We start from the raw sequence: 12,584 nt of genomic DNA on the forward strand, positions 1-12,584 counted from the left end.
GAATGGACAAAACACATGGATACACTCAGGGTCTACATGTGCATGCTCAGACACACCTGGGCAAAATATTTGCAGCATTTTTGCATTGCAGACAGTGAAAGAAACACTTAAGATTCTCACATCCAGCATTAAAAGACTTTAAACTGTACATGTGTAAACTACTCTTCGTTGTGTGGATGAGTTTTCCTCGAGTAGGAGGTTCCTTCACTTGGCAGGATGACGCTATGAGAGGGGCTCATTATTACATGTTATTATTAATTAATAAGCATAAGCATAATTAATTAATTATTAATAAGCCCAAAAGTATTCAGACCCTTGATAGATTTTGATTTGTACTTATCTTATTCAATCAAGACGTTTGTTTCTGATATGAAATGAGACAGATAGCCCCTAAAAGATAAGACAGTAAAGTAATATTAGTTTTTGGGGGAAAAAAATATATCTTTCTTTATTTACATATTCACACACACAAACACATGATTCAGTAAACTCAATTTCCTGAGTGAAACACATAAATTAATTACACCCATGCTGATGTTTTCAAGCCTTTATTTCCGTTAATTATAATAATTTCTGGCTTACATTTAATGAAACACAATAATTAATATTTGAATATTACATCAGACCAAAAAAAAAACTGAAATGAGGACTCACTCACTGATACCTGGTTATTACTATCTTTTTTTTATCTGACATACGGGTCCAATCAGAATCCATATTCTAATTTGTGGAATATTTAGGAGTAGATAATACAATTTTTCACATATCTTTACCACACCAAATTGTTGGTTTTTTTTAAAAGTCATTGTAGTTTAATGCAATCTTGAATACTGATGTCACGTCAGCTGACATCATCAGAGGATTAAAGGCAGCTTCAACTCTAACTTCAACTCTAGCGATGCATCTCAGAAAGTAAGCGAAGTACATTTATCAGAAAGAAGAGGAGTCAAGTCTGCATTTACTGGATGACTTTGTAACACATTTACAAAGCATTAAACTGAGAGTAAAATCAGTTTTTGAAACTTTCTTAATGGCCCTTTTGAAAGGGTTTGAATAATAAGGTCAATGTATCTAAAGCTTTTCTTTCTCTTTCAAATGCCTTGTGCAACAGAGCCCTGTTTACTACTTCCAATTTGTTTCACATGTAAATGTTGGTGTCAGAATAGAGTTATTGGGGGCATTCAAACCAATTATGTTATTATGGCTTGTTATAATGCGATTACAGGGACTGAGCTGAGGCTGATTGTCTCTTTAAGAAGCAGTGAGAGTGGCCGGGGGGGGCGGTGCGGTTTCACACCCTCGGGTGGGAAACATGGGCGGAGCCCAGCGGGCATTGAGTGACAGCCGCTCAAGGGTTCTTACGCTCCGATACGCGGGGGAGAAACCGCGACGACCAATCACGTGGCTAGACAGCCCACCCAGCAAATCCCAACAGCCAATCAGAACGAGCGACGGGAGGATCCTGGGATCGCTGTTGTGCTTCCAACGTGGGACTACGGAGCGATCGCCCACAAAAAAAAAAAAAGGGAAAAGTAACTCGGCAAAGGAGAAAACTCATGGTGGTAAAAGCACGCTGGAAAGGAGGAGGGGGTTTCAGTTTTGTTATTTATCGGATCCTCTGGGTTTGGTGAGCGCAGACCGCACCTGACGAGCTGCGGGTGGAGTTTCTCTGGATGGTACCGAGTCCGTGTTTCAAAGTTGGATGTATGCGGTTCAGATTTGGAGGAGAGCTCACGGAGCAGCGCTCGGCTTGAGAGTTTTAACCACTGTTTCTAACTTATTTACTAAATATCTATTTTTTTTTACTTTACTTTTTTATTTTCTTGGTGTCGAACCGGTCCAACTCCGCTTGAAGTTTGTGCTGTAGCCAGATTTAGAGACGGAGAGCAGCTGCAGCCGGGCGCAGAGAGAGAGTCCTTTTAACATTTGGCTCCTTAGTGTTTTCACACGTAGTTGCGAAGCCAACTCTTGTTCCCTTTTCGGACATTTTTTTTTTTTGCTACTTTATTTGAGTTAAATGTTTCCAACACTCCACCTTAGTTTCTTTTTGTGAATTTTCTTAAATTGTACTCCTGCGTCGGACTCCGGGGGAGAAAGTTGGGAGTGAAGACTTGTTTCAGAGATGAATTCCGCCGAGACGGACACACACGTTTTTTCTACTATCGTTTGTGCCACAAAAAGATAGTTAATGAGCTACAAAGGGTTTTTACTTTCCCCTAACCGAGACTGATAACACATTTCCCAGTCTGTGGGCACCGGGAGAGCTCCGCGGCCGCGCTGCTATACTGGATACAAAATGGCGGCGTCCCTGGGACGGCTTGGATGTGTTTCTCGCTGTGTTTTTTATTTAATGTTGTCGCTGGAGCTCTTAAGCTGTTTTGGACTGAGTTCGGACGCACCTTGCCCTCAGAACTGTACCTGCAGCGGGGACTCGGTGGACTGCAGTGGCCTGGAGCTGATAGTCCCGCCTGTGGACCTTCCAGTTTGGACCGTTTCCTTGTAAGTGCCCCCTAAACTATTTATTGACCAGTCCATAACGGGGTAAGCGGGTTTAAAAAGGGGGGGAAAAACTTCGCAACTAGATAAAGATCCTCTTGTGATGGAAAGCAGGGGACACATTAGGGAAGGGACTTTTCTGTCTAGAAATCTTAGCTGGAGAAAGAATTTCTTGCTTTTGTCCATACCCAGCCGGTCAAAGGCATAAGCAAACTAAGCAGCTGCTTTGGGCCCACACACCGAGTTTCAGCGCCTTCCATTAGCGGTTTTTAGTGAATATACGCTTATATGCCCCATTTGTTTCAGCTCTGGCTAGTAGGGTATGAGTTATGGTGAAGAAAACTCCTCTGAAGAAATCTGTTCCTTAAACTGGCTTGTCCTTCTTGTTTGTCTATGAAATTAAAATATTTGTGATACCTTATTTGCTACTTGTAAATTTTTAACTGGTTTGAAGAACACACATTGCAATAGTTAGCTGAAACCTGTAGCCGGAAATATAAAATGCAATCCTCACTGTATAGGTGTTAAGTTAGTAGACTTTAGTGAAAAATGAATTGACTTGCATATCGAAGCCTAAAACTTACATAGATAAGTTGACATAGTTACATTTTCACGTTACTTTCAAATTACTATGTTCATTTTAAAGGATTGAGTAAGAAAATTAACTTTGGTTGTTTTTAACAGTTCATTTACATCTTAAATTTAAACCTTAAGCCTTACAATGGTTTTAAATGTACCCTAATCACACTAGCAGGTTCCCTGTAGTAGTGGGCCCCTAAGAGCCCCTGAAACGTCACATAATTGAGGTGTAAAAAGTGCAATTAGATTAAAATTATCATTATTTATCATCACTCATTCTCGACTAAATTTGTAAATTGACTTGAAATGCTTTGATTTTCTAAACTGTATTATTTATGTTTGATGTAAAAGACACAAATGTATAAAGATGGATGATATAATAGAGATATCCATTGGGCAGGAGTGGGTGATAGCAGCCGTAAGGCCCCCGAATCAGATTCTGTTGAAGCCCTCAGGACATTTTGGGCCGGCTCTGTAAGTGCAGCTGCTATAGTAGGTACAAGTCTGGGATGACTAACATTAGTCTGCTACTTTTGTTAAATAAACTGCTACATCTCTTTTCTTCTTTTAGGGGCCATGCCTCAGAGAAAACTGGAAAACAATATCTTCCAGAAAAAAAAGAACAGTTCTGTGGCCCCCTAGTGTTGATTGTGACATAATTACACACATTTGGATAATTTACTACTTTATGGTTTTTGCCTATTCCGTTGGGCTTATTTACAGCAGTTTAGTGTCAGCTTTATAACTACATTACACTTTATGTATAAAAAAAAGGCGTTTTTACAGATTTACACTAAAAATTTCAGATTGCTGTTAACATTTATTTGTCTGTTGTACCTGTTTATAAGTGTCAACGATTTTTTTTCTATTTTTTCAACATTTCTGCAGTATATTTTCACTTGAAATCAATTGACCTGCTAAACTTATTGCCTTTTCCAAAGTCTAATATATATCTGTTCCTAGAGATAGAATGAGCAAACGTGTTTGCTTGGGTTGGGCAAACAAACATGTCATAACAAATAAACCCTCATCATTATTCCCCTGAGATTAATGATGAGTATTATCCACATTTCCTTTTCTGTCTTGGAAGCCATAGCTCACAAATTGAATTTGTAGTAAATAAATCAGCTTCCCAGCTGGAGTACCACTGACAACAGTCGATACCTTGTATGTCAGCTTGTTAAGGAACATTAGCTACTTTGGGACATTTTTACGAGCCATCCTCCAGTGTGTTTGGGTGCTTCAGCTACCATCCTGCTGACTGAGACAACTCGTCCAAAGACAACACCGCTCTCTATCCTCCCCCGAAGCACGAAGCGCGGCGTCTTCTCCAGCATAATCATCGGTGACAATTAGGCGTCTTGTTCCAGGGCTTTCCAACATCTGCTTGCGTTTGGTTCCCGTTCGTTGCCGGAAACCTGAGGTTCAAGACCAAAGGACCCGAGCGCTGCTCCGGCTCCTATAGGTTCCCGCTCGCAGCAGTTTGTTTTAACCCCTGTGAAGTGAGGAATGCAACTTTTTCTTTTAAAAAAGAAGCTCTCTCCAAACGTGAATAATAAAGCAGCAGTCTATCATGCATGCGCTCAGATTTGGATGGTGGACGGCGGCTGTCTTGTTGTGGGACAAATGTTCTGCTTAAAAACAGCTGCTGTGAGTCCAAGCGTCGCTCCGAGCCTTCTTCTTCTGTTATCTCCTCCAAACCTTATCAGTCAAGATTTAAGCGGCCGCAGCCTTTTTGTTTTCAAAGGGAATGGCTTTATGGCTGTGGATTATCTCTTGAAACACCTAGAGTTGCACATTTCAGCTAGACGGGAGATAGTAACTTCATGTTGGCAGGCTGCTCAAAGGGAGAAAATGCCATTGTTCTGGAGTCGGTGCATAAAACAGTTATTATATGGTTCCTTCAAACCCAAAGAAACCCCAGTATAGTTGTTTTGACCCATCGCCAGGTATCTGGAGTGTTTAACTAATCCCTACTTCACACTGCAACATTTTTATGCAGATTTGTGTCCAGATGTTGACCTTCTGACAGTCTTAAGGACAACCCAAATTATTGGGATGGCTCTTAAGATAATCTCAAGAGACACTCTTTAAGTGTGTGGTGTGTTAAGAGTGATCTGGTCCGTTCAGAATCGGGATGTTGGATTGTCTTGGCCCGATACTACAGCATGTGTAGTGTTCCCTGAGGAGAAACGAGAACACGGCCTGTTGAATGTGACGTGTAGCCAATCAGAAAGCGAGGTGACGGAAACATGGAGGGAAACCCCAAAGTGCACAGAAGACAAAACAACTTTGTATTGGTTTTTTTCCTCTGCTAAATATAACCCATAAACTATCGCCATCGCTTCTTCCCTCACAAGACCAAGACTCACGTTTGGTCTTGTGAGGTTTTGCGAGATTTTTCCGTCTGACATCTGAATGTTAGCGAGTGAAAATTGGTTTGTGTGTGGTGTGTTGCGCCACACGCTGTACGACCAAATCTATCATACCTTTATCGCCATATGTGGGGTCTCTCAGGTTTTGAATATTGGCCAACAATTTTAAACTGATAAAGTCGTTCATTGTTAACGCTCTTCAGAAAGATTTTTGTGACGTTTTGTGTCTGTCATGCCTAGTAGCAGCAAGATGGCTGGACTTTTGATGCCGATTATCAAAAGTCTTCCACAAGTCTATCTTCTAGAATGCTATCAAAAATCTTCTACAAGAAGGTTGCGATTAAGTGCAGCTCTCTTGTTTCTGTGTCTAATTCTTAGTTTCATATGAACTGCGATGTCCAGTTTCCACAGTCAGCCATAAGAACGGAGGACCCCACTGTGGAATCGTTTATCTCTGTGAGCCCCAGAGGAGGGGTTGGCCGTAGCCGTATGGCTGCTAGGAAGGATGGTATTGATTCCACTTTTCCTCACTTTCTTCTTGTCTAGATTGAGCAAAGGGATGCTGCCGGTGTCTAGTAACAAAGAAACTATTTGCAAGAGACTCTAACTTAAAGACATTTTCAAGACTGACAAGAAAGCAAAATCTGATAATGAATAGCAGGACTGCAAAAAAAAAACACATTTGACCTCGTATTTTGTGTTAATCCATTGAAACTGACATCCTATAGTCTCACTCACTTTCTTTATCTATTAGAACTATATGTTTATCTACTAACTATGTGTGACTGAAGTATTCATCATTCAAAAATAATTAAGAACTATAAATGAACCTCCTGTTTTCGCTATTTTAAGATGGTTGGGACTGTTCAAGAAGGAGGGAGTACATCTTGCAAAAGAAACATTTTCCTTACCTGGTAGTGTGGTGGAGTGACTGTGTCATGTTGTCATTTCAGCATTGCCTTTTACCTATGATTATAATAATTTGACAAACACAAAATTTAAAGTGAAAAAACTGTCTATTACAGGAGAATAACGTTTCTTTTAAAACTTGCCTGCAGTTCTTTAGTGGGTATTGAAAATCAAAATAAACCTGGTTCAAGTTGTTTTAAACATCATGCATTTTCTGACTAGCCCTATACCCTCTTGCCGTTTTCTGACTCCTCTGCAGTATAATGTGTATCATTATGAATCGTTCTTAGAAACTTAACCACCTCCTTATTTTTCTAACCTAACTTGATCGATTCAGACTATTTGTTGCAAACAAAATAAGGGGAAAAAAAGTAGCTTTTGATGAGTATTTGTGCGGAGAAGATGGCTTCCCAGAGGGCAGGTTTTTAGCCTGCAGCTCATCCATCACTGGCACAAATAAGGCCACAACTGTTGGTGGAAGAAAACAAAACAGTAATGCTTTCCAGCTGTCAAAATAATCACCCCTCAGGACCCTGATTGTAACGGTCCTCCGTGAACAAAGGGCCTTGATGAGAATTCAGGCAAGCAAACATGTTGGCACATCCGCTGCAGGGCAGACTGACCTAGGGGGGGCCGAGGTGTTGGGGAACACCACCATACGGACCTTTTTATTCACTGTTACTTTAAGTAGCCTCATTTAACAATGCTAAACGTCTACTATTACATCATCGGCGATTTGTCCGGCTCTGTCTTCAATCACAGCTCTTTTACACTACTTAAACATACCCTTGTACTTTTGCATATCTTCATCAACCACATGTGTTGCTGTTTTTCATTAGAGCTCCTTTGCGTTTAGCAAATTGACCATCAGCCTCAGAAGTTCAGCTTCGTCTTCATGATTGATGAATAGCCCCACAAAACACAAAGCAAGTAGTCTCCCGCGCGGTCGCGCCCTTCCTCTCAGGAGTGGTGTTTTATTTTATTTGCAGCCAGTGTAATGTGTGCAAAAAGCATTTTTACCCACAGTGCCACTGGCGTAATGGGATTCAGTGAGTAAATAAAAGCGTGAGTGTTGCTGATTTTGGCCCGGATTCGCTGTGTTGAGGGGAGAGAGAGAGAAGGGGAGATGAGGCAGATACCGGGTGTCTGTTTGTCACTGTGTCTGGCGCAGGAAAGTCCTCACGAAAGGCTACAGATTTTAATGCAGTCTGGATGTATTTTCATCCACGTGTTCTGCTCTCAGAGAACACGCAGTTGTTCTCTGCTTGTAAAGTGTTAGAGGAAAAAAGATTTCCCTCTGGCAAGCCACTTGTCGTTATCAATGTATCCTTTGATTTCGTAAACTTTGAGAAACTTTTCAGTCATGTCGTTCATTCGGCTCTATTATTGAGAGAACAGAAGAAGTAACCAGAGTTTTCTGTGGCCATGTAGAGCTGCTGTACCTTTTTGATACTTTACAAACTTGTTCTTCTATTTTTTGAATAATCTCACAACTGGATAACTTTAATCTGTATTGTGGTATTTAATTGAGCTAGACAAGATATCAACGCAATTGTTCAATATTGGACTATTTGGATGGAAATGTGATAAAATAATATGATTCATGTGGCTTGTAATTAAATACTACCTGCCGAATAATGTATTTCAGCCAGTTGGATTCAACTGTACTCAATAGTTCTTGCATTATCTCATTTTTTTTTTCTTAATTTCTTAACAAACCTTAGTATTTACACCAGAATTTCAAACAAAAAGTGTACACAAATGAACAAGATCAAATTCCTTTCCATCCAAAATAAAAGCAACAATTACTCCTACTGCTGTAAGAATATGACATTGAATATTACATTTTAAAATTAGTCAAAGTTATTACTTTTTGTCAAAATTTGTCTGGATTACAATGGATGGAGAAATTAAAGGACGAACGGGTTGAAATTGTGGGTTTGAAAGCCTTGGCGTACCTTTTGTAATGGTAACTGACCCACCTCTACAGCCACTTTGACTAACTAACCACCTAATACAAAGTTGTTAGTCAGCCAGTTTGTAAAGAGCAGAAAAGCAAAAAGAGATTATATTTTTCTTCATTTAACAAATGTCTCTAAAGTTTCTTATTCCTCCAATTTATCTATTGAAAATGTCGTCCAAAATAACTCTTAAAGATGATGTAATAATTTTAGCAGTTGTTACTTCTCTGCTTTAAATATGAGAGCATTAAATGAGGTTATGCGCTTTCATTTAAATTTCTGGTGTAAATGCTGTTGTATTTTTGTTCATGCTCTTTAAATCTCATCTTGGCGCGTGCCCGCCAGCCACACCGATGTGTTGCAAGTGAGCCCTAAACTGTCGCCTTCAACCACACTGTGGAAAACCTTACACCACCTCCAAGCAGCTGGCTTTGGCTGCTGCTACCCTCAGGAAATAGAATCGGTGGTTTCATGACAGGCATGGTGGTAGGGGGGACGGGGGGCGCAGCGACAAGGGGGGATTAAATGTCAAGGTATTTGAGGTGGAGGTGGGGGAAGTGTTTTATTATTGTGAAGGTCTGCCGCTGCCTTCGGGCTGGTTCCACTTGTTGGGAAAAGTTATGTCAGCGGTCAGAAACCTCAGCCACCGTCACCCACGTCGTAACATGCATGGGTGAAGCCAGAGGAAATGAAACGTTACAGGCCAGTCTGGTTTTAACGCCACATGCTGTCAGAGACGCAACATCGTCCTAGTGTGGGGTTTTTGTTTATGCCTTATTCCAACCCACTGCTCGGTATGGAAAATATGTAAATACGCAAGCTTTTGAGCTTGACGGACGGGGGCGGACTTGTGCGCGGCGAGTCATGTTCGGAAAAAAAAAAGAAAGAAAGAAAACAACAAAAAACTCCACGAACATTTCAGCGGTTTGGGCAGAGATGCAGCAACAGCAGCACCACTCAGTAAGGCTGAGCCCCTTGTGGTTTCTGGGGCATTTCTCACTCCACAGCCTTGTAATTTTGTGGTTTGGGGAGTGATTATACCCGGTTTGTTTATTATCATAGTTTTGCTAGCCTTATGACTCGCATGTCCTCTGGCGGATATTTTAAAGTCCCAACTCGAGGCTTTGGGAGAGTTTATTATCGCTGGCACTGATTGTTATCAGCTGCTCTTCACTTTCCCCTCTCTTATCTAGCTGTCAGTAAAAGGCATCAGGAGTTTCCATTAGGAATGTTTAAAACAAAAAACGCAGACAGTTTCTTTTTCTTCCCTATTGGTTATCTTTTGACTATGTGAGACAACTCACGCAACAAGTTGGCTGCGAATAAATTAGAAAGAAACAGTCGAGGGTGACCCACTCTTTGATAAAGTCTGATAGAGTGAGATGAAGCCTGACAAATACACGAAGATACGGGATGAGCCCTTGGCCTCGCTCTTGCTTTGATGATAATCAAACAGCTGCTGCCACAAGTCATTCTGGAGGAATCCGTTTCGCAGAATAGATGGCACTTTTGTGAGGACAGCATACAGTGCCAAGTCTTTTGGGGATTTCTTTTTTCTCTCTCTCTCAAAGTCAGTGTCTACAAAGGGAAGTTGATCAATGAATCATCTGTGGAGTCCCAACATCTGGTAAGAGTTTGGAAATCTGGAAGAGATTGGAGGGGGGAGGTGGGGGACGACAGCGTGACTTGGAGGGAGAGTGAGAGGTACCACGTAAAGTAGATCGACTTCTGACTGGAAAACACACATGGCTTCAAAGGGTGAGGAAAGAATTGGACCAAATAATTTTATTTTGGACCCTGGATCCTTTTGTTTTTTTTTAGCCTTCCTGAAGGATTCCTATGTAGTCTTAAAGTCTGGAGTTAGTTGATGTCACTTTCAAGTTTGATATAAGAATTAATTAAATATGGAAAAAATATTTGCGTTTTCTTATTCCATGTCTGAATTTCAACAAAAGTAGTTCTTTTTAATGATAAATAAAAAGGGGATCAGTAAAGATCCCCTTACTGATCCAGTAAAATTCTACTTTTTCCCATTCTAACCCTTATTTATCAACCAGAAAAAAAGAGGTCCACATTTACTATAGTTCAAGTTTCACAAATACAACAAATTCCTGAATTTCAGCAGAACATTCACAGTTTTTTTTAAAGCATATAACTATAATTCTTTGAAAGACACTGAAACATTATGTGCATCTACAGAAGTCACTTATCCTTTACTACTCACCCATATCAGCGACTTCCTTGAGATTTCTTCCATTATGTTTGTTAAATTCCACGATTCCTTTGGCGTTTTCCACATTTCCACATCGAGGAAATCAAAAGGCCCTGTAACCGTCGTCTTGAAAAGCTGAGTTGAGTTTCAGCAGCCATACTGTACTTGACCTGATTCCACAGACCTGTAGAATCAAGGAACCACTCAAATGCAACCTGTCTGAAAGCATCTAAAAAAGGAACACATTAACTCATCCTTTTTAGTTTTCCCTATAAAATTGAACAGAAGCCTGCCTCGTTCTCTTAAAACGTATGTCTTATACTTTCTGGTGAGTTTTGTGTGTCATCGTTTCCATGTAAACTATAGGATTTAAAGTAAATATTTATTATTTATGTTTGATTTGCTGCATTGAAACATGTTTTTTTTCCCAATTCTCTGCTCTACATCTCAGCATTTGTTTTAATTATTTTGGGCTCTAGATCCTATCAAATCAGTGTTTAAAATTGGACGGGTTGCTGAACTGGATCTGATGTGTTTTGGTAGGCCTGTCACGATAACAAATTTTGCTGAGCGATTAATTGTCTCAAAAATTATTGCGATAAACGATAATATTGTTTGAAGACCTTTTTACACTGATTTAATGGAAATGACGTAATAATGCATGCTATTTCCTGCCAAAGATAGATATACTTTATTTTCAAAAGAACACTTAACACTGGAACTAATAAACAAAATAAACAAAACAACCAAAAATAAAATGGATTCTCAGTCTCCATTAACAAAAAACGCACTTGAAAAAAAACCAAACAACATAAAGCCAAAGTGGAAATAAATACTGCATTCAATCAAAAGAGTGCAGATTATGAAGTCTGTATATTATGTTGCCCTTCAGTAATAATTAGATTTAAATAGAGAAAATGGGCACATCGACTACCTGATGCAATATTTCACACTACAGGTTTTTTACTCCTATTTTTCCCCTTATGACAATCTTAGGACGTTGGTCGTTCTAAAATTGTGTAGTGTGTTATGGTAGATGTTGCCGCTCCGATCCAAATCAGGGTTTTTTCCCCGACTGGGAGCTTTAACGCAGCCTGTTGAATGTGACAGGCAGCCAATCAGAAAGCGTGGATTCTCCTCTGTGCTTTCTGAGGGGAAATTACGGAGGGGAATCCCAAACAGCTGACACGGCGCAACCTGCAGATAATACGTGGAAACAACATTAATGTTTCTTCAACATGCAAAGAATATAGAAATGACAAGAGGAGGAGTTGGAGCGAAATTGCTACCGCAGTTGATAAACCCGGTAACTTTTCAGCTGTTTTTCGTTAACGTGGCGTAAATAGGTTCTAATGATTTTCATTCAGTCAGGACTTTACGCTGACACTAGCCACATGCATTGCAGGTAGATTGTAGTAAAGCATTAATTAATGCCTGGTTTTAAAATTAGTTCACTGAACTTGTAGCCATTATTTTGTGCCCATTGTTAGACACCACACGGCAGGAACGAACCCGATCGAACCGTTATATCTAGGATTTCTGTCGGCTAATGTGTGGTCTGTCAGGTTTTGAAAATGGGCCAACAGCTCTAAGATCGTGTAGTGTGCGCTGGGCTTTACATTAAGGAAATGAGGAAGGGGGGGTCAGTGGAGAGCACCGGAGTTGAGCCTTTTTTCATTCAGTGTCGTTAACAGAAAGAGAAAAAGGCCGGAAGAGACGATAATGGCGATAATTAAAATAGTTTTAATTTATCGTAGGATTAATTGATTTATCGTTTATCACGACAGGCCTATGTATTGGTAACAAAAAAGTGTTGACATGGTTCCTTTTGGACATTTTACAAACACAAATATTACAGAGCACAAACTGTAATTTGACAGATGTTTTTGATGTAGGGTTATCCATAACGCAGTCCAGATTTTCTAAATATTTGAGCACTAGTAATAGAGCTGGTTTTTTCAGTTTTATTATTTTTGATAGGTACCGAAAACCCAAAGTAAATGTTTAATTCTCAGGTGTCCAGAATGTTGAAAAAACTATCAGGGAAAAACC

General features: G+C 40.0%; 1 protein-coding gene across 2 annotated transcripts in view; it reads left to right on the plus strand.

The window, feature by feature from the left end:
• Positions 1-1,893: 1,893 nt before the first annotated feature.
• Positions 1,894-12,584, plus strand: part of lrig1 (leucine-rich repeats and immunoglobulin-like domains 1) — a 47,233-nt gene continuing 36,542 nt past the window's right edge. For both annotated transcript variants that reach the window (XM_032550595.1, XM_032550596.1), the window contains exon 1: positions 1,894-2,499. In XM_032550595.1, the coding sequence (XP_032406486.1) occupies positions 2,297-2,499 (203 nt within the window). In that variant the 5' untranslated portion in view covers positions 1,894-2,296. The remainder of the gene's footprint in view (positions 2,500-12,584) is intronic.

This window comes from Xiphophorus hellerii, chromosome 20 (genome assembly GCF_003331165.1).
Source record: "Xiphophorus hellerii strain 12219 chromosome 20, Xiphophorus_hellerii-4.1, whole genome shotgun sequence".
Lineage (NCBI taxonomy): Eukaryota > Metazoa > Chordata > Actinopteri > Cyprinodontiformes > Poeciliidae > Xiphophorus > Xiphophorus hellerii.